At 44.0% G+C, this 21,833-nt stretch overlaps 1 protein-coding gene across 1 annotated transcript; it reads left to right on the plus strand.

Moving 5' to 3' along the window:
- Positions 1 to 7,742: 7,742 nt before the first annotated feature.
- TNFAIP3 (TNF alpha induced protein 3) lies at positions 7,743 to 20,834 on the plus strand. Its single transcript, XM_066545690.1, has 8 exons — positions 7,743 to 8,055; positions 12,217 to 12,407; positions 12,633 to 12,780; positions 12,961 to 13,131; positions 13,951 to 14,131; positions 15,506 to 16,416; positions 18,263 to 18,495; positions 19,135 to 20,834. Exons 1-8 carry the CDS (start codon positions 7,743 to 7,745, stop codon positions 19,417 to 19,419), a joined length of 2,433 nt encoding a protein of 810 aa, XP_066401787.1. The 3' UTR covers positions 19,420 to 20,834.
- Positions 20,835 to 21,833: the final 999 nt, after the last annotated feature.

Consider the following 21,833-nt stretch of genomic DNA (forward strand, 5'->3'; position numbering starts at 1 on the left):
CCTGTTTCTATGCTCTTTCCTGGACAGCTTCTCAACCTCTGTGAGAAACAAGGCAGTGAGGTGAATGGGCCTTTGATTCAGCTTTCTACTGCTGTACTTACTCAGTTTAGCCACACATCTAGTCTGAGCCTGCATCAAAATCTACTGAAATCACTTTGCTCTCCTAAGCAGCAATAATGTTGGTCTTCCTCTTATTTCTTGCTGGGGCATTGTTGGAACTCTCTGTACTGTGCACTGAAGAGGGTCAGTAATGCTGGGCTGTGCTGCTGTCTCAAATGTAGCTATACATAGCTATGTCTGCAGTTCTTAGGGGTCCTGAGCCTTGCTGCAGTATCTACAGATACCAGAGGAATAAAAAACAAGTTACAACGATTTTATCATCATCGCTTAAACTTTTCCGTGCATTTCACAGACAATATTGCTGAAACTTACCTCCAGACCAGGAGGTAAGTATATGGTTAAGGCAAATCTTCAGTGTGGTTAATGCCATACTTAATCCCCTTACACATGATAAAATCTGTTCTTAGAAATGTCCGGTGTTTGCCTCCATAGCTCATTTTTCACACTGCTTCACCATCCTTAATGGGAGAATACCACCTTCACTGTTTAACCTTCAGGTTAACAAAAGGGGCTGAGGCAAGATTTGAACTTTCAGCCTCTTTGAACCCACTGCACTTCCAGCCCTTCTGACACTTCTCTCAGAAATACTAAAAAGAAGGAGAAAATGAGCTCACACACACACACACACACACAAAAAAAAAAAAAAAAAAAAAAAAAGGGCAGAGGAAGCCTTGGCCCCAGGCCATAAATAATAATCCCAACTTCCAGTACAGTCATTTGCCAATATACCCTGGTAATAGTCTTCTTTGGAATCTGTAGTTTCAGATGAGTGTAATGGAAAAAATCACAAAACTCAAAACCAGTTCATCTCTTGCTATCTCAGTGGCAGACATTATTTGGGGTTTTTTGGTTTTGTTTGTTTGTTTTACCATCATAACTTGATTCAGTAATAAGCACCATCTTTCTGTCTGAGAGATGTTTAGGGGGATTTTCCCCCCTCTCTTTCCTTTGCACTGACAAGCTCTTATCACTTCTCCACCAGGAAAAGAAGCAACGGAACAGCTCCTGGAAGACAGAAGTGCTGAACTCAAGCATGACCTCAAGCACTGCTCTTGCATTAAAAGGGATTTCCCTTTAATGATCCTTTCCCTCCCTACTAGATGAATCACACCTCTTACAGAATTATCTGATATTAAAAGACACAGCAAATGATTGAACTATTAAAAGCCTGGATGTTACTACCCATAAATATTACTATAGTCATCATCCTAGCATTGAATATTATGTGAGTACTGTCTTAACATTGAGTCTTTCCTAGTGCAGCCTCTCAAACATCTGGCAATGATGTTCTGAACACTCTGAGGTCCTGGTTTAATTTAGTGAGTGTGCGCTACTCCTTCCTGAACAGTAAAAAGAAGCAAAGTAATTAAAATAATTTAGAAATCCAAACCTGAATGGGGCCTTGAGAGATTTCTTTTTTTTTTTTCCCAAGTACAATAAAGAATTGTTATTGATTGATGTGCATGAAACTGATTACCTAAATTTTCACAAAAAATGGATATTCTGCAATTCCCAGTGACAGCTTTCTCCAGGGTTATGTAAATATTACCACTTACAAGGGTGGACTTTTTCACCCTTATGCTTAACCAGAATGTAGATAGCTGAAAATTAAAATATTTCTTATTCTGTCCTTAATGCCAAGAACTTTTCTCTTTCCTCAAGAGATGCAGACATGATACCTACCTAAAAATACGTGTGTGCATGTCCGTAGTTATGTGTGCGTATGTGTGCGTATTTACACACACACTTTAAAGAAGAAAATTTTCCTTGACTTTATACATATCTATATATGCTTATATTTCATTAAATGTAAGCATTATACCATAAATGATGAGATAAACTATAGGATATAACTACAAAAAAAAAAACCAAACAGGAGTCATTCAGAAAAGAGCAATGTATATTCATGCATTCTATAACTACTGATGTTGCTGATGTTTTTAATGTATTCCCATATTGCTGAGGAGTTATGGTTGACAAGACAGAACTTTATTTTGTGCTGTGCAAACTCAGATCAAATGAATTCCTGCCATCCTGCTCAGACCTGTTTGATAAACATCTGCTCCAGCAATGTGCAATCAACTATGAGTTTATCAAGGCATAAACAGTAATTATTAATATTCAGACGTGCTTACCATTTAGAAACCAAAAATTAGCTGTTGCCTTTTCAGGTTTTCCTGGGTCTCAGCATCTCCATCATGGCTAGGACTACTTGTTAATTTATTTGCTGCAGTTTCCTATACAAAGCAGGGTGCAACTCAATTCTTTTTTCCCTATTTCCCACCTTAGCTCATCATTCCTACTCCACAGTGAAACCCTCCATTACTTCAAGTACTCTCTGTAAAACACTGTGAGGGGCTGGGCTTCATATTACATGAGAGACATGTTTTGGATAAAAATTTTTTTTTTCTCTAATCAGATCACTTCAGCAATCTGCTACCTCAGTTCTCAAGAGAGGACAGGGGAAAATGTCCAGGAGAAGGGAACAGTAAGATGCTGGCAGAAACATATACTGTGTAAATCAGAGCACAGATGCTGCCCTAGTAATGCAAGCCCAGTTCCCTCAGGCATCCAGTTCCCAGGATTTTAGCCACCCCTCAGACTACCAATCATCAAATGCAGAGTCTTCCTACCCAACTATACTTTCCAAGACAGTAGAGAGACTAGGGGAGCAAAAAGAAAAATAAAACACAGCCACAAAAACCTTTAAAAGAAAACTCTCCAAGGAGAGGAGTAAAAAAAAAAAACAAAAAACCAGGAGGGATTATTCTTTTTCCGGCCATATCCCTGACTTCTTTTTGAACACAGGCAGAGGAGAAGGATGGCTGCTGTGCAGAGCCAGCACAGACCTGTAAACCCTGGGAAAGATCATGTTGCCACATAACCCTGCTGTGTGACACGAGCAAATGATCTGAGCCAGCTGCTGCTACTGGAGGCAAGGTGAAGGAGTTCAAAGCTGAACTCATCCAAAATCCACCTGTTCTCTGAAGGAGTCAATATTTAAGACCTGATTTCAAGGTGTGCAGCAACCCTGGCTTCTCATCCTGCCACTGGGAGGGGTGGATACTCAGGAACAGGAGCTCATTATCTGGGAAGATTAAGTGTTTTAATACTGCAAGAAACTTTGTTCCGCTGTATTTCATTTCTGGGTGCTTTCAGATTGTAAGGCTGTTGAGCAAGAAACTGTCCCTTTTCCAGCATACATCCCATCCACAAATTATATTAACAGGACTTAAATATTAGGGTTTTATTCGGTGAGTTTTTTCACTGCACAGATATTAGCACGTTTTTTAAAAGTGTGCATTAATTGTTTACAATAATTAAATGTAATGATTCAAACAAACTGCTAGTTGCAGTCAAGAATTTACAATCATATTCAGACACTAAGATCTCCCCGACTTGACAGTTTTAGCCCAAGGTTCTGCAACAATCTGACCCCAAGCAGGGCTGTATTAAAGCACATGTAACATCTGCCGAAAATGCCAGCGTATTGGGACTACGGGGTTCTATATCGGCCTAACCTCTAATTGAAGAACTGAAGTCACTTGTGGTTACTTACAATAAAGAGTCAAAAAAACCAAAAAAAAAAAAAAACAAACAAACCCCCCCCCCCAAAAAAAAAAAACCAACAAAACAAAACAAGAAAAACAAAACAAAACTTGTTTGGGTCTGAAAACCTCTGGAAGAGCAATACTTTCCATGGGACGGGCCCTTTAATGTCCTGCTGGAATGCTGGGGCAGGGATGTGGGCATCTACCCCCGGGCAGCTGCAGCCCGAGACCCGTGTGCCGGGGCAGAAGCTGGCCACGCGTGCCCGTGAGGAGGAGGAGGAGGAGGAGGAGGAGGGCACGGGCAGGGCGCCCGGGGCCGCCGCCTCTCCCTGTCCCAGCCAGAGGCTGCCGGCCACGGCCGGGGCGCCGCTCTGCGCAGGGACACGGAGCACTTCCGCACCCAGCGACGCAACACCGGGCCGGCCCGTGAGCGGAGCGAAGCTTGCGGGACGGGATGGGCAACCCCCTGCCCGGGGGGGAAGGAATAAGGAAGGAAGAAATGACATCCCGGCTCCCGAAAATCCCGCGGCTGAGTCACGGCGGGCGGGCGGGGAGGCGGCGGGGCTGCCCGGCGGCGGCGCCCCCTGGCGGCGCCCGTCCGCGCCGGTTGTCACAGGCCGGAAAGTCCCGGCGCTCTGCCGGTGGAAATCCCCGGTGGGGGTTTTTTGTGTTGTGTTTTCAATCTCCTTTTTTTTTTTTTTTTCACCCGGGCGCTTAAACAGAAAGGGAAAAAAACAAGAGGCTGGGCTCAGCCCTTCATTCCGCAGCGGCGGCAGCGGCAGCAGCAGCAGCTCCGGCGGGGAGGCGGCGGAGAGGAGGGAAGGAAGGAGCCCCGGCGCGGTGGGGGTTGATGCTCGGTCCCATCGCCTCAGCCCCGCTGCTGAGCAGGAGTCACGGCAGGATCGGCCGGAGGAGAAGCCGCCCGCGGAGAGGTGAGCGCCGCTCTAGGCAGGATCCCGGAGCACTTTTGCAGGAGGGCGCCGCGGGGAGCGGGCGGCTCTGGCGGCGGGCTCGGCGCTAGCCCCTGTGCCGGCTCCCGGCCGGGCGGGGACGCTGTGCCCGCTGCTGCTGCGGCCCGGCCCCCGGGGGCTCCGCGGCTGCTGCGGCTCGCAGAGCGAGCACAGCGCGGCCGGGCTGGCTGCGAGTGCCGCGGGGAGATCCGCCCCGGAGCTGCGGGCTCCTTCTCCTGGGAAGCTGGCGGGCCGCGTTGAACCTTGCCAGCTTGCACGCCCAGCCCCCGGCGGAGCACTAGGCAGGGAACTAAGAACGCGGAACACTTACTGTGTGTATACCAGTCCTGTGGGATTTCAAAGAGCCCCGCTCCTCATCTTCTGATTTGGGGAAGAGTAGTACTGTGTTTTGGTTTGTACCGAGCAAAGACTCAGGCAGAAAAATCTCGGGGGGCTTAAAAGGTATTAAGCATGTTTGTTTTAGAAGTTTTAGCACTTTATGGAGAAGTTTATTACTTGCCGGTTTTCAGATAGAGGACAGAAAATGAAAATGACTTTATGAAACCATTGGCAGATCTCAGAACAGTATTCAGCTTTCCCAAGCCCAGCATCTTCAGCATTGCACCTTTGGAAAGGATGCTGTCTCTAATTATTGTTTACAGCCGTTCCTTTCTGGGAATTCCTAGTCATTACCTGTGAGAAGGTTAAAGTAGCATAGCACACAGCAAAGCACAGTAGACTATAAACTGATATAACTGTAGCTAAGTTTTCTACTTTTAAATGAGTCCAGCTAAATGTGTATTGAGCTCTGTTTGTTTCATCACATTGACTTTGAAAATAAGGGCTGCTTGGCTTTTGCCTTGGTTCACATTTATGACTGTAAATAGCACAGGCAGTAATTTCCACCTGTGGAGGGGGAAAAGTGCCAGTAGAGCATAGTATCGAATAATGTAGTTTCAGTAAATGCTTCTGTAAACTCAGTACTTTTTGTTACTTAAAGCTGGAAATAACCATTTCAAGAGTCGATGCTGGTAGTGCTTAGTCATGTGATTAATCTTTATTCGTGTAAAAAAAATCCCATTGACTCAATGTTTCTAGTAACATAAGTAAGTAATTCAGTACTTGGGTCATCTCAGAGCAAAGCAGAGCTGTGGTTATCACATAGATTAGTAGGGGGTTGTTTATATTTCCTTTTTAGAGTCATTCATACGTTTAAATGAAGGATTACATAAATAGCATGTGTAAAACTATATTGGCGAGGAGAGTGGATGAGAAAGTATGTAATTTTCATTTTAAGGCTGTGTGCTGGTGAGGGAATGATAAGAATATGCCATCTTTATTACCTAAAGGAAAGCTTTTCCATATGTTGCAAGATGTGACAGCTGTGCTCACGGTCCAGAGTGCTCTTAGGGTGTGTGAATGACATCACCCTAAAGCAGGACTTTGTAGCATCGCCTGTTTCAACTGTCTCTATTTAGAGCTTGTTGGGTTATCCTCTGTATCTCTCCATCAGCTGGTTCTCAGAGAGGTTATAGAGCTCAGCTCTTGGCACCTGGAGTTTGAGGTCCTCTCTCACCCTGAGAAGGTCTTTTCAAAAGCTTTATCTGGGCATTTGGAGGTTGATGTTGCCAATGGAAGTGTCTGGATGAAGAGGAGAGAGCAACTATTTCCTTGGGGGAAAGAAGGTGCCAGAGCCCTTCTGTGCAGGAGGGGTCTTCTGCCTCCATAGACCTGGGAATGCCTTCCTGGTCAGTCTGTCAGGCTGGAGTTCTTCTTCCTCTCTCTGTGCCTCCCATCTCCATGAGAAAACTTCCTAATAGTTGCATAAACAATTTTTAGTTGCTTCTTGTTTCCCTGTACTTGATGTCCAGAGATTGATACACATATATGGCTTGATACTTGTCCCTAGATTCATAATCACAATGGTAGGTTCTCCTAATGTGACTAGTTGTACTCTAAACATTTTAAGCATGCATACTTTTATTTTTGAACAAAGCAAGAATGTTTGTGGACAGCATGGAGAGTCTCTCCCTGTAAAAACAGATTATTGTTGTTATTGTTATTCTTACTGCAGTGCACAGGGATTTTGAGGGATGTGGTCCCTACATTTGGCTCTAACTAGCCACAAAGTTAGTGTCCTCTGAGTAAGTATTTCATAGAGTGTAGCAGGTTTGAGGTTATGAGTTTCTTTTTTTGTTTTTCCTACTGTACCCCCTGAGGCCAGAGTTACTGAAGAAAGGGATGCAGGGCAGTAAACATTACATGTCCTGCTGTGGAAATATATTGGGGGTTTTGAGCCAAATGGAAATGCTTTTTCAGCTCTGTTGACTTACCAGTGAGTAATAGTGGCACTGCAGTCTGCACCCCCACACGGCACAAGCACTTCTGAGCCATAGCTCTGCCGCTCACAAAATACAAAGAGCCTCAAGAAAAGTAACCTAAGCCTGTCCTCCAGTGACAAATTCCTCATCCACCATATCTGGCCACTGTAAGTATGGGACTGATACTAGCACAGCCTGCAATTCTTTGTGTTCCTTCTGTACTCTTCTGACCATCACTGCTCAGAATGTATGGGGCTGAGGAAATCTGAAATGGTCATTAACTGCTTTTTTTTGGCATGTTATCAAAACAAGAGCTTGAAAGGTCTTGAAATTCAGCAAGTGCATATGGGATTACACTGTGCAATTATCAATTAGTTAAGTTTCCAGGATAATTTTCCCTTCCCTTGACCTTGCCTTCTCTTATCCTTATTTTGATTTAAATGCTTTTTTTGAATCATGGTGCAGTTTCCTTACTTATGTATAAATCCTCTTCAATATCATAGTAAATTATATTAGCAAATGAGTGGGATAAGCTGATCAGTGTCTGTATTTGAGTAATGCAGAAAAGTTAGTGAATGTGAGCTTTGAAAAAACTTATTATGAATTTAATATGAACTTATTATATTTGTTATTTATGAAAGGCTCATATGGGCTGCATCCACTCTACTTGTTTTAGGCAAAACTTCATCCAGAATCCCACGCTGAAAGTGCCGTGGGATTTTTCTCAGTCACTGCAGAAGTGATAGCACTGTGATAGAAGGACACTAACATGCCAATAAAAGGATCCTTTTTCATTTCAGATGTCTTCTAGAAACATGGCTGGCCAACACATCCTTCCTCAAGCTTTGTATCAGAGCAATATGCTGAAGGCTATGAAGATCAGAGAGAGGACACCTGAGGATCTAGTCAAACCTCCCAGTGGAATAATTCATCACTTCAGGACTATGCACAGATACACCATAGAAATGTTCAGAATGTGCCAGTTTTGTCCCCAGTTTCGGGAAATGCTTCAGAAGTCCCTGACTGACCAGGCTACCCAGACTTCACTGGAGTGCCACAGGAAGCTCAACTGGTGCAGGGAAGTTCGGAGACTCATTCCTTTGAAGACTAATGGTAAGTTTTGAGCAGGTCTTTGCACTCACAGTAAAACAGGTCATACAAATGTATCAGCTTTATTAATAGCATCTGAGTTCACATTACTGAAACAGAAGCACATGGCTTTAAAAATGTGCTGCCTTTCAATCTGTTTTGAAATTAAAATTCTTTCCACATGATGTGCTGTTCTGAGGCTGTAGCAGACCCTTGCCCATACCACAGTATGTGAATATTGTGGAAATTTCACAGGTATGTTCACAATATCAGTAACCTGTGGCACATCAGAGTCAAGAACAAGGCAGGGAAACTTGATTTGGAAGCTACTGCCTTCCCATGAATCTGACTCCTACTTGTTGGCTGCCTCATCGGAAGTGCCAAACATCCTTTACTGCCAGGCAAGAGGAGCCTTCAGATGCCTTGAGTGACCAGGGATGCATTCCCATGTATATTTAGCAGAAGCTAATATCCTTTCAATAAGCCCTGCTGTTGTAGCTGGCAGGCAATGCTTGCTTGCTCATCCAGCTTTAACAACAGTGATGGCAATAGCAGTCAGAACATGGAGCCTCCCAGGAACCTGACACTGCTGTCCCTGGGCTCAGCGCCCCACTCTGGGGCCTCTCCCTCATCCTCAGCTCCCTGCCTGGGTTTGCCAGCTCTTGCCTTCCCTAAGCACCCACTGCTAAGTCCCGTGTGTGTGACTGACACCCATCTTTGTGCAACACAAATTTTGCAGTGCCCTTTTCTCTCAACAGTCGGTGCTGGTTTCAGGACTTGTCTTTTGGGTTACTCTGTGTGTGTATTGCATCAAGTGCTACAAATGAAAAGGCACAGCAGTAGTGCCAAGATTTCCTGAACAGGTTATGTTTCTCCACAATCTTGAGCAGGAAACCTTGGCACATGACTGTAAGACTCACGGGCATTTTGCATGCAGTGGAGGAAAGATTCAGCAATGGCTATGACTTGTGGTCATGCAGCTGCAAACTTGGACTCAGGATTCCTTACAGCACAGGTTGCCTCTAACCAGGAACAATAGACTGGGACAGTGAGGACTTCAAGAAGATGAGAAATACTTACTATTTGCTCAAGGAGCAGATCACAGCAGTTATAGAAACACTGGGTGTGGTGGACCTGCAGCATTGTTGAAATCCATGTTGTGTTCTGGGTTTGCTTCTTTTCATATCTGCTTGTATACACATTGCCCTTATCTTCATAGTCCACATTTTTTTCTTTCCAAGTTCTGCCATATTTTTCAGTCTGACTCTACACAGCTGTGTTGTACAGAAGCCATAAAAATAGACTCACTGAGTAAATGTCACTGCCCAACCTAGAGCCTGATGCTGATGTGCATGTCTGTAACTGTTGTAGAGGCATTGACCTTCTGGTGGGCTTTTTGGGCTGCCTCTGCATTGGTGTAAAATCCTCATGATTGCAATTAGGTGTGTGCACAGAAGTCACGGAATCTTGAGCTTTGGGAGGATCAGAGTTGCAGCCAGGGCAGGCAGTGCTTTGCATGTATACTGGGAAGGTAACATCACTCCAGGTGTTGCATCTTAAAAATTTCACTCGAACAGATTTTCTAGGAAAATGGACAATGTGCACAATTTTTGCCCAGGGCAAAGAGTAACAGTTTTAGAATCCCCCATCTCCAGTCAATACAAATCCTGCAGGGGTTAAGGCTGCCTGGACAGACCCTTGTTGGTGACCACATTACATTCAGCAGCACTGCCCTCCTTCTTTGTCTCATGGCCATCAGCCAGTGTTACACGTGGGAGTAGTGTGGACTTGGATCCCGCCCATGAACAGGCGTACCTGTATACGAGGTGCTGAAATATTAGGGCAGGTTGAGGGAAGGCAAAGCAAGATTTGTGGTCTCCCCATACACTGAGCAGACAAAGAACTTGGCTTCAGTTCAGTGCTTCAGGGTCATTAAGTGCATGAGTAGGAGTGGCTTTGGAAACCTGTGGGTTATGCAAAGTAGTTGCATAGAAGGACCTTTGTAGGAGAAAGAAAGTAGATTGGACTGGAGGAGAGGATCTCTGAAAGAAGAGCAGAAGCCTGGAGAAGCCCTGTATTATCCCAGAAAACAACTTTTTTTTTTTTTTCTACCATGCGGCATGAAAAAATATTTTTTAAACATTTGGCTGCTTAACCCATAGATATGGGAAGAATAATTTAGTTCTCTCAGTTAATAGTGGACTTTCTTCAGAAGATTCTAGGTTTTTTTGTGATTAAGGTTGTAGCTGTTGAAACCAGAGAAAGTATCTCCTACAGGATCTTTTGATGTAGTATGTTTGTGAATCTGTGGAGTGGTGGGGTTTTCTTAATTAAAAAAGCTGTATTAATCACCACATAATTCTTTGCAGACATCTGAATGGAGATAGAAGGAAAGCAGTAGGAGGTAGAAAAATCGAAACTGTTAGGGTTTTTTCTTCTTTTTTTTTTTTTTTAATTGAAAAATTCCAGCATCTATTGGCTGTAGAGATTTCACTTGTATAATGAATTGGCATTCATTCCAGCTCGCCCAGCCACACCCCCTGGGAAAGTCCGAGGGAGGCCACACTGCACCCGCAGAACAAAAAGTACAACTGTTGCTCAATTGCTAGTCAAACGGTGTGGGGGAATTCCAAATGCTGTGTAAGGAATTTTGGGCAGTGCTTCTAAATAAAGAACCGAAAGTGAGCTCTCAGAGAGAGAAAAAAATTAGTCTTATCTTTGCTCTAGATTTTGCAAAGGGAAAATTTTAATGGGATTAATATGTCATCTTTCTTGGTCAGAAGGAAACACAGTCAGTTTTTCTGTCTTCTTGGTTGTTCCCTGATTTTTGAGCTCAAGTAAGCAGCCTGCAGAATTGAAGTAAGCTTTGCAGGACAGCTAAAATAGAAGACGGTTGGAGGAACTTGATATGCACCAATCCCATAACAATTTATGAAGCATTGAGTAGATTTCAAATTATATCTTATTCGGGAACTGGACTCTGTTGTAGGCTTTTCTCTGCAATTTCACAGAATAAGTAGTAAAAGTGTTCACTAATGGTGTAATTGAACTCATCATGTATGTGGCAAACTGGGTTTAATTCTTTTGTGGGAGTTCTTTGGGTGGGTTTGTTTGGGTTTTTTTCATGTGAGAAAAATCTAGTAACTTTACCAGGGTTGATGTCTTCTATTCCAAGAAAATTGCTGTGGTTTCTTAGTATTATGTGAATCTGTTTACCACTGTGGTAGACATCAGACTTAGTTTTGCATCTAAGGATGTGACAGTAATCATTCTTGATATCTCCCTTTCAGGGGAGACATCCCCTTTTGAAGAAGATGGATAGAGATAGAATTTGAAACCCAGCCATAGATGTATTTCTTGTCACACCTTTTAATTAAGTTAGTTATCTCCTCTGAGTCTCAATTTCCCATCTGAAACTGCGGAATATCACAATCCTTCCTACCTGTAAAGAGGAATTTTTCAATGCAAGGAGATTGTGTAAATGAAAATCGAATCACTGTTTTTCATTGACTTAATTTTGTGTTTTTAAAACAGCCCTCTAAATAATATATGTAACAACCCAACACGCAATCATTTCTGAGAGGAAGGCCAGAGGTGTTCCTATGATTGCTTTACATAAATCACCTGCCATTCCCTTTCCGTCTCCTTTTTTATTACAATTCCTCCATCAAGCCAAGTGCCATCAAGTGCCAAGCAGTGCTCATGAGGGAATATGGTGTTACTATAATATTGTCTTAATGGTTTCCATTATCTCAACCTCATGCCATTGGGTGTATATTTGTAAAAACACCAATGAGGGAGATTTACGTATTTTTTTGTAATTTTAAGATGATTTTGTTGTGTTTAAAACGCTATTTCAGCTGTGTTTGACATTTGTAGTTGACCCCAAAATTTAGTTTGTGATATCAGTCAAAATTAAGTAAGATAGGTAAGGGGCATTGCTGGATGGCAGGTTAACTTGGTGCAGAGACAAATCCAGTAGGGAGGGAAGTTTTTTCTTTCTGTCTCTGAACAGAGACCATAACTCTGGTCTCCTTCTTTACCACCCTTCTGTCTGAGGCTTAGAGAGAAGTGCACAGGTAATATGCATAATTGAGGTATAATTCTACGTCCCACAGGCTTGTGGCATTTTATTTAAATAGCCATTTGAAAATAATGCACTCTTTCTTTTTTTTTTTTTTCCAGGTGATGGAAATTGCCTTATGCATGCTGCATCACAGTACATGTGGGGTATAGAAGATATTGACCTTGTCTTAAGAAAAACATTGTTTAGTGCTCTCAGGGAGATTGACACACGGAACTTCAAGCTCCGCTGGCAGCGGGAGGCTGTTAAATCCCAGGAGTTTGTAGAAACAGGACTCCGTTATGACACCCGGGTAAGGCAGCCTGAGGGAGTGGTGCTGTTTTCTGAATGCTTGCCAGCATTGCCTTGCTGATTCTGTTTGCTTTGTGGCTTCATGGATTCTGCCATTAATGGAGAGCAGAAATAGTCTCCCTTTGGAGGAAATGGGAAAATGTGATTATTTGAGCTCTGCTGTGCTGCAGCTGGTTCCTGACCTCTGTGTCTTTGAACCATTGGTGACAGCTGTTTCTTTCCTCAGAACTGGGAGGAGGAGTGGGAATACCTCATTGAACTGACCTCCCCAGAAATATCTGGGGCTCAAAATAGACTTCCCTATAACGCGCTGGAAGAAATCCACATCTTCATCCTTGCTAACATCCTCCGAAGGCCAATCATTGTCCTTGCAGGTGAGTTGCCTGGCCAGTTATCCCACTGTGTTACTCTTGTGCTGTGTTAGTAATCTTAGTCAACAGGTAGATGCATTTCAGAACATGGTGTTTTCAGCAATTATTATAAAACCCCCAGCATACATTTTCTCTTGCCTGTAGTACATACTTATTTGTGTTTTCTTTTTCTTCTTTATGCAGATAAAGTGGTTAGAAGCTTAGAGTCAGGCTCCAGTTTTGCTCCTCTGAATGTTGGCGGTGTTTACTTGCCTCTCCTGTGGCCAGCTGAAGAATGCTACAGATACCCAATTGTGCTTGGCTATGACAACATGCATTTTACACCACTGGTGACTCTGAAGGACAGTGGGCCAGGTATTTTTCAAGTACCTCGTTTGGTATTTATGTTACTTCTTCAAAACCACTGTGCTGATAAAGCATTTGAAATGTGATCTGGTTTAGATTTGCATTTTTAAAGTTAAATTAGATTCATTTGAAATATATTCCTAAAATGTGAGCAGAAAAAGCTTTGTCTGTGAATCTGAGTAGAAACTAAAGGTTGCCTTCAAGATATTCACTGAAAGTAGAGTGCAACTCACCTGCTTGCAGGCTGGAATTGGTCAAAGGCTAACCTCCGCTTTATTGTGTTCTGGCCTCCTTTCCACATTGTAAGAGAAGAAGCTTTGAAGGATGCAGTCTCACAGAAGGGTACCACTGCCTGGCAGGACTAATGAAATATATGCTTTACCATTTTTAACACATCTCTTCTGAGTGGACAGCAGTTCTCTAGGTTCAGGCTGCAGCATTATCCCACCAAAAGGCATAACAAACAAAGATCTACAATCCTGTTCAAGTGGAGAAGATAGTTGCTATGGGGACATTAAAACTACTGTGCAATGGGGCTAAGTTTGTGATGTAGCTGTGTTTGCAACCTCCCCCTGCTTGGTACCATGGTACCATGCAGAAACTGGTGGTACCATGCAGAAACTCCTTGCTCTGCCCAGCTGTTCTCTCTCTCAAAAGTTTAGTGGTAGTATCTCCATGTGTTGTATTTTATGGTTATTCCTAACTGGCTGGTTATGTTTGTGTAAATACTCGTACACACACACACACACACACACACACACACACACATATATATATATCTGTGTGGTTTTGTGTGTGTATGTGCTAATCCATCTTGTTTCCCCACAGAAATCCGGGCTGTCCCTCTGGTCACCAGGGAGCAAGGCAGATTTGAGGATTTGAATGTGCACTTTCTGACAGATGCAGAAGAGAGGGAGAAAGAGCAGCTGCTAAAAGACTACTTGATAGTGATTGAAATTCCAGTGCAAGGCTGGGATCATGGTACAACTCATCTAATTAATGCTGCAAAGTGAGTGTCATTCCTGTTTCCTCAAAGTTATCTTATTTACAGAGGTGGGACAGGTTGGGCAGCCCAGTGTGTTCTTTTGGTCTTTCCTTCCTTCCTAGGTGGCCCATGTTTTTACTACCTGAAATATGAAACATTGGCATTACTGTTGATACGTTTTGAAGTAGTATGAGCTGAGGCCAGTCTAAATTTAAAAGCAAAAATATGTTCAAACTGAAACTAGCATTTTAGAGAAAAAAATCCATCTGATCAGTTTCAGTGACTTTTGGATTACACAGGAGGGTTGCTGAAAAGTAGTTAAATGCAGGAACTAGTTAGCTCAAGCTCTTGTGCTTTGTGTAAGGGCACATTGCATAATGGGCAGTTGGTGTAATTTTAGCTGCCCTGGGTAAAGTACTTGGCAGTATGTTCTGAGCACAGATGCCTCAACACCCTGGGCTGTTCTGTGTGGCAGCAGGCAGGAAGCTGTGGCCAGTAGAGGAACCAGCATCTCTGCTTGTCCCCCTGATGGTTGAGCATCAGGAAACATGCAGGGAGCAGCTGGCATCAGCTTCTTACATGCAGTGGGCACTGGCAGTGATGCCCAACCAGTCCCCTCAGAACTGATGGAGGGAGTAACTCCCTGTATCCTCTGTCTTTGCCTCCACTACCCCACGGAAAGAAATCTTCATGCCGTTGGCTGGCTCTGGTGTAGGGGCCTTGAAAATTGAAGTCCTTCTACCTGAAGCATGTAAGCACACATAAAGGGTAGCACTTGAGCTTCCCTAGTTGCTCTGCCTAGATGTGCTCTGGAATATTGCCAGAAATGTTAGCTCCTCATCCTACCAACTGTGGCATGGTGAAACTCCGGTGTAGAGTTTTCCTGGCAGCTGGAGGCAATAAGGATGGTGTGATGGATGCTAGCATTTCACACACCACACTGAAGCCCCACAGTTTGTTAGAAGAATTCTGCTGGTAGATACAGACCCAACAGGGCAGAACCAGGAGGAGATTTCACAATAAACTGTATCATTATGCTCAGTTGAGCACTGATCCTCAGAGAAATTCACCATTTGGGGGACTTTCTGCTTCTGAGATTACCCATATTCTTTATGCAAACAGCTCTTAGAAAATCCTCACTTAGCAAAGCCTTTTAAGAATACTTCTGTTTAGCATTGTGTCAGGACATTTATTTCAGATGTGAAAGTCTCCATCACTGAACACCTGCTTTTAAAATTATTTCCATTTACAGCAACAGTGTACATCCCAGATCTTCTGTCTGAGTAATATGGATGTGCATTAAGTCTACATTTCCTTCCCACGTTGCTTATATTTGCTTCCACCCCCACCATCTGCTCTTTTCAACCACTGATACAATCTTCCTTTTTTGGCTGTCAGGTTAGATGAAGGCAACCTACCCAAAGAAATAAACCTCGTGGAAGATTACTTTCAACTGGTACAGCATGAGTACAAGAAGTGGCAGGAGAATGCTGAACCTGCTAGACGAGAGACATGTTCCAGGAACAGACAGGATCTGTCACTTTCCCAGCTCTCCCTCTTACAGATGAAATGTGAAACGCCAAATTGCCCTTTCTACATGTCTGTGAACACCCAGCCCTACTGCCACGAATGCTTTGAGCAGAGGTCCCAAGGAAGCAAAGGAAGAAAGCCGACCTCCAAAGCAGCACCTGAGAAGCTGAAGGCAGCTGGGTCAGGCTCCTCCCGTAGGGATACTTGTGAACCTGGGGGATGGACATCTGAAGGGCCTGTAACAGAGCCTCGCTCTGCGCCTCCGACTGCTCCGAGCCTTTTCCTGTACAGTGAAACCACAGCCATGAAGTGCAGGACCCCAGACTGCCCCTTCACACTGAATGTGCAACACAATGGGCTGTGTGAACGCTGCTACAACTCCAGACAGCTCAGTCCCTGCAACAACTTGGATGACCAGAGACACTTAAACTATGCCACATGCAAAATGTGCCGCCAAAAGGCCAAGAGGACCTTCAATGGTATATGCAGCACTTGCTTCAAAAGGTCTACAGAGCAGTCCCCAAATGGCAGTCCCTCTTTCCTGCCCACCTGCCACCAGAGATCAACATCTGACCCGTCCCAGATCTCACAGATCCTCCACCAGCACTCCTGCCATCAGGCTCCCAACAGCCATGGCAAGGAGCCCCCGCCACCAGCACTGTCCCCCGAGGAGAACAGGGGAGGCAGCCTCTGTAGGAAACCTGGCTGCAAGTTTTTTGGGACACCACAAAATGAGGGCTTTTGCACGCTGTGCTTCTTTGAGTACAGGGAAAACCATGGTAAGTGGAGATGGAGTGAGCTTTGACACACTTTGGCTGCAGATCAGCCTCCTTGAACTGTGAAGTTCTGTGTGCACTGGGTGATAAAAGGGCAGGGGGGGATGAAAACAGTGTGAGGAGAAGGTGATTTTCTCTGTTACTATCCCATTGTCATGATTTAACCCCAGCCAGCAACCAAGCCCCACAAAGCTGCTCGCTCACTCTCCCACGAGCAGGCTCAGGTAGAGAAGAGAAAGTGTAAAAGCTGGAGAACTCATGGGTTTGGATAAAGAGAGTTTAATAGGAAAAGCAAAAACTGCATACATAAAAAGCAAAACAAAGCAAAACAAAGAATTAATTCATTACTTGCTATGGGCAGACAGGTGTTCAGGCTGTGTCTTCTCCCACGCACTTTTGCCAGCAGGTCAGTGTGAAAAGCAGAAAAGGCCTTGGCACTGTGTAAGACCTGCTCAGCAATAACAAAAACATCTCAATATTATCAGCCTTGTGCTCAGCACAAATCCAAAACACAGCCCCATACCAGCCACTGTGAAGAAAATTAACTTTACCCCAGCCAAAACCAGCATACCATAAAGGGGCACATGGCAGCAGTATGAGAAATCTGTGAAATCCTTGTAAAACTTCTTTCAGCTTTGATGGAAGCAAAACCAACTTAAGAGGGGGTGGCTTTTGATACTCCCCATCATCCACTGCAATCATGGTTTGGTATGAATTTTCTTCACAGCTAGACAAATTATAGAGGTCAGTGAAGGAAATGCTGTAAGTGTATGGAAGGTACTGAAATCAGTTATGTTAGCAAGGTGTTTAAAAAGCCTTGAAGACTCTGTAGATCTCTATCTGTTCTGGATGTAACAGGTATAATGCTCTGGAGTAACCACTGTAGTTGTCTTGACAAGCAGAGCAAGTAGAATTTGACTGTAGGTAATTAGCTTGTATTTTGGAGTAACTTTGGAGTGTGTTGGTACACTCTACCTTGAAATCTTCCTTGGTAATACCCTGCGTGTGCATGCACGTGTGTTTAAAGACTGACTTTAAAAAAGGCAGTAGTCTGTGAATAAATCACAGCATGAAATCTTCATCTTTCATGCTGCTGCCCTGTTTCACAGGTAAAGAACCCTTAGGTGTAGAGGCTGAAAGGTGTATGTAAGAGACAATTATTACTTATCTCTTCAGACTATTTTATTACTCGTAAGTTTGCTGATACAAATAAAGAAACATGGAATAGGTTGGGTTGGAAGCAACCTTTAAAGATCATCTAATTCAACCCCCCTGCTGTTGGCAGAGACATCTTTCACAACACTGAGCTTTCCATGTGCGTTCAGATTAGGGAACGTCTGTGCCAGCTTGCAATACCTTATTTTCCAGCATTGCTCACAATGAAATTTTTTTTCCTTCTGATTGTGGAATATATAAGATTGCTTCATAAGACTAAAAAGTATAATGCACTTTTTCCCCTTAAGCTCTGTACCACTGTACTTCAATTATCTAATGTGACTGAAATGGTGGAGGCTGAAATGGGTAGGTCACAGATGACAGTCAAAGTGAAGTCAAAGGTGAAATTCGTCTTGACTTCAGTGTGATCTAGGTTTCCTACTTAGAGCAAGTTTTTCCCAAATCATCTGTTTCAACAAATTGTGTCAGACTGCATTAGCATGCTTATGTATGTAACATGAAGAAAGATGTACCAACTGGGGGAGTCTCAGGATTGTCAAAAACCCATATTTGAGCCTAGTTGATATTTTAAATTTATTTTCATTTTTAAGGTGGAGAGCTTTTTGTAGCTGCTTTGGGTCATCAGATCTGTTGGGCACATTCAAACTGCTCCTGTTCATGCTTTGCTTTACAGACAGTGTTTTGCTGCGCCACCAGAGGAGATCTCAGAGGAAGTCTTCAGCAGCAGACCAGACGGGGAGCTCCGCTGCTGGCTTCCGTAACACCGTGTCCTGCCAGCGGCGCGACTGCGGCACCCTGGGCAGCACAATGCTCGAGGGCTACTGCCAGAACTGCTTCATTATAGCCCAGAACCAGCGATTCCAAGAAGCCAGAAGGACAGAAGAGCAGCTGGTGAGGCAGCCAGAAGTAAGTGTGAACTTCTCTAAATCTTCCTCTTGTTTAGCGCTGGATGTTTTTCTCTTGTGGAAGCAACTTGGAATCCATACTAGAAAATCCTCAAATGGCTGCATCTTAACTATCATGGAAAGACAAGCAAAGAGCATATCATGAGTTTTTTCTGCTGCAGTTGAGCGGCCCTCATAAAAAGTCATTCTCAGTTTAGGGTTGTCCATGATCATGCTCAGTTTTACCTCCACTGGGATTTTGCCAGCAGTTCCAGTGGAAGCAATTGGACCAACAGCTAGGTTGTTTTGTTGACTGGGGAAAGATTTTCATTCTTACCCTTAGAGCTGTGCATCTGTGTCAAGGGGTTCAAGTTGCATTTTTGATTGAGTCCATCACAGATTGTCTTTGTCCTAGATAAGGTTTTTAATTCAGTTGGTTTTGGTCCTTTTAGAATTGAGGGTTGCCAAAGGTAAAAGAGCCAATATTTTTCCTAAGAAATGACAGAATTTGTGATTTTCTTTGGTACTGCACTTTGTAGAAGTGCCTGTGAACAACCCCCAGGTGGTTACCTATACAAACCACGAGCAGAGTAAAAAGGAAATGAAAAGCCTTTTGTGCTGCCAGCACAGCAGCTGACAATGTGTTTTAATATTTTTCAAGAGAACAGGGCAGCACAGAGGAGATGTGCAGCGAGCAGCATTGAGTGCCCAGAAGAGACAGTGTGCTGTGGCTTCGTGTAGAAACAGCCTGGCCTGCAGGAGTGACGACCTGTGCCCAGAGTGCCGGCGCCTGGGTCAGCTGCCACCGCCGGGGAGTGCCAGGGAGCCGGGAGCACAGGAGCCTCCCAAGCAACGCTGCCGAGCCCCTGCCTGCGATCACTATGGTAATGCCAAGTGCAACGGCTACTGCAACGAGTGCTACCAGTTCAAACAGATCTATGGCTAGTGGAGAACAAGAAACCAATACCAGCTACTTCCTTCCCTGAAATGGTGCTACGTCCAAAACACTTAACAGTCCTGTGAGTGGGAGGGTGAGGGGAAACATAAGCTGTCTGCTCAGATCATGTTTATTCCCAGTAATGGGAATAAATTTCTACTTCCTCTAAACACTGCATACAAGGACTGCTGAGAAGGTCACATTGCCTTCTGCACAGAGCTCCCGTTCATGACTAAGCTCCTACAATGCCATATTTAATTCTTGGACTTCCCAGGAGGAAGTATGAAGCATTTGAATCCAAAGAACTTCCTAGTTCTGCCTGTTTCTCAATACCTCCCCTCTCCCAGGGAAGGAGCCATGTCTACTGTCAGAGGTGCAGGACATTTTTATGGCTGCATACATCAGTCAGGGGCAAGTCCTTCCTGAATGGGATTACCCAGGACAGACTGATGCTACTTCCAGTTGACATCTGAAGAAACGTGGTTTGGTTTGCCCGTGTCCTCTCTATTCTTGCAGAACTCACAGGGCAGGAGCTCCCACGGGCATTTAGGGATAACAGTGAGCACTTCTGTGTTTGCAGAGCCCTCAGCAAACCACGGCCAGAAACAAGACCAGCACTGATCTGCTCCTTTAACATGCTTAACCTAACCCAATTTAGACCCTTTCCCAAATCGCAAGACAGCTGGAAAGACAGAAGTTGCAGAAGAAATGCTTGTGATGGTGAAAATGTATCCTGCCATTTTCCACTTGTGTGGAAGGAATTACCTCCAAAAGACAAGAAAAACCCCAAAGCCCTTTGTCTTCACTTCTGAAACAAGATTGGCTCTTGTCTTTCTTGCACTGCAAATGTCAGGAGTATGATTGTGCTGTTTGTACCCTCCCTCCCCATTTCTGTCACACTTTTTGTCATCCTTAATGTGATTCTGTTACCATGCAAATAGCTGGGAGCTCAGTAACAAGAGTTCTTCAGGGCTGAGATTGTACTCCTGAAGTTTATGCATCCACTTCTCAATCTGCAGTAATTTCTTTAGCAACCTCAGCTTTACCACTGAGCCTGTTACCTGCTTCTCTCTTCTCCTTTTACACCTTTTAAGTTTTCAGCATCTGTTTTGCTGCTATGATTTTGGAGGTGAGATCTCTTCTAACTTGCTTCTCAAGTTTAGAATCTTTTTCTAGTTACTAAAAATCTGTTTTCTAAAAAGAAAAAAAAAACTCATCACTTATTTCTGTTAAATTTTATATATTTTGCGAACCTTAATGTGAACATATGTTTTATTAAAATATTTATATTATTTGAAACAATGCAATTTGAAATTTGCACAGCCAGGATTTTTTTTACATATATTTACTCTAGTGTTGAAAGTTACAAACTTAAATGTATAAACTTTCTCTGGTATAAAGAAATAAATTATTGAAGGATTGAATTTGTTATTTTTATATCTATGCGAGAGAGCACAGTTGAGGATGGGACACCCCCAGAAGGAAGCCTTTCTGTTCAGCACTACCATTCAGCCTGTTACTGCTCCTTGGTGCAGATGATGCAGCCACGTGCTTTGAAGAGGTGATAGATAACTTGCTGTAAGTGGGTGTTCTCTCAGAAAGGGCTCTTGGTTCTGTTGAAGGACCTGGGCATAGGGAGTTCATTCCTGTGAGTGCAGAGCATTTTCAGACCCCAGAAGAATGAGTGTGGGGAGTATGGATGGTGCAGGAGCAGACTGCAACAAAACCTAAGCCACACTGGCTTGCCTTGGCTTTCTGTGTTACTCCATCAGTTATTTCAGGAATTCCCAACAAGTGGTGCTTGAGTGCCACCCTGGGAGGTGGTGGTGGCAGCACGTGATCCAAGCCTCCACACAGCTGTGTGTGCAGCCCCAGAGGCACAGACCAGGCCTACAGCCTTCCCTCTGCCAGGGACAGCAGAGAAGCCCTGGCATTGGAGTTGCTCAGGAGTTCATGAAGAGCAAGTTGCCAAAAACTACATGAAAGCAGTGTTTTCTTCTTATCCCAAGTTCAGCCTAGCCCAGCCTCCTTGCCAGGGGATTTCTGCACCATGACTCCTGTACTGGCACTCAGGTGTTTCAGGCCTCTGCCTAAACAGGCAGTACTGTACACTATCATGGCTTCTAGGTGTTGCTCATCACCTGAAACAAAAATATGAGCCCAGGCTGCAAACACCCCTGTGCAGTCGAGGACACTTCCAAGGAGGCTGACCTCTCAGCTCAGTTGCCGTCTGTCCTGGTTAAATCTTTTAGCCATAGCCCAGCTCCTTCTGCACTCACAGAGCTTACCTCTGCTTTCATAGCATACAAGCTAGAAGTCAGACTACACCCCCCAGAGCAGAGCCTGCTGGACCCACCAACCCCATCTCTACAGCATATTTCTCTTTTACAAAATCTGACTGTTGACCAGTGCACACCTTACCC

The sequence above is a fragment of the Molothrus aeneus genome, chromosome 3 (assembly GCF_037042795.1).
Source record: "Molothrus aeneus isolate 106 chromosome 3, BPBGC_Maene_1.0, whole genome shotgun sequence".
NCBI lineage: Eukaryota > Metazoa > Chordata > Aves > Passeriformes > Icteridae > Molothrus > Molothrus aeneus.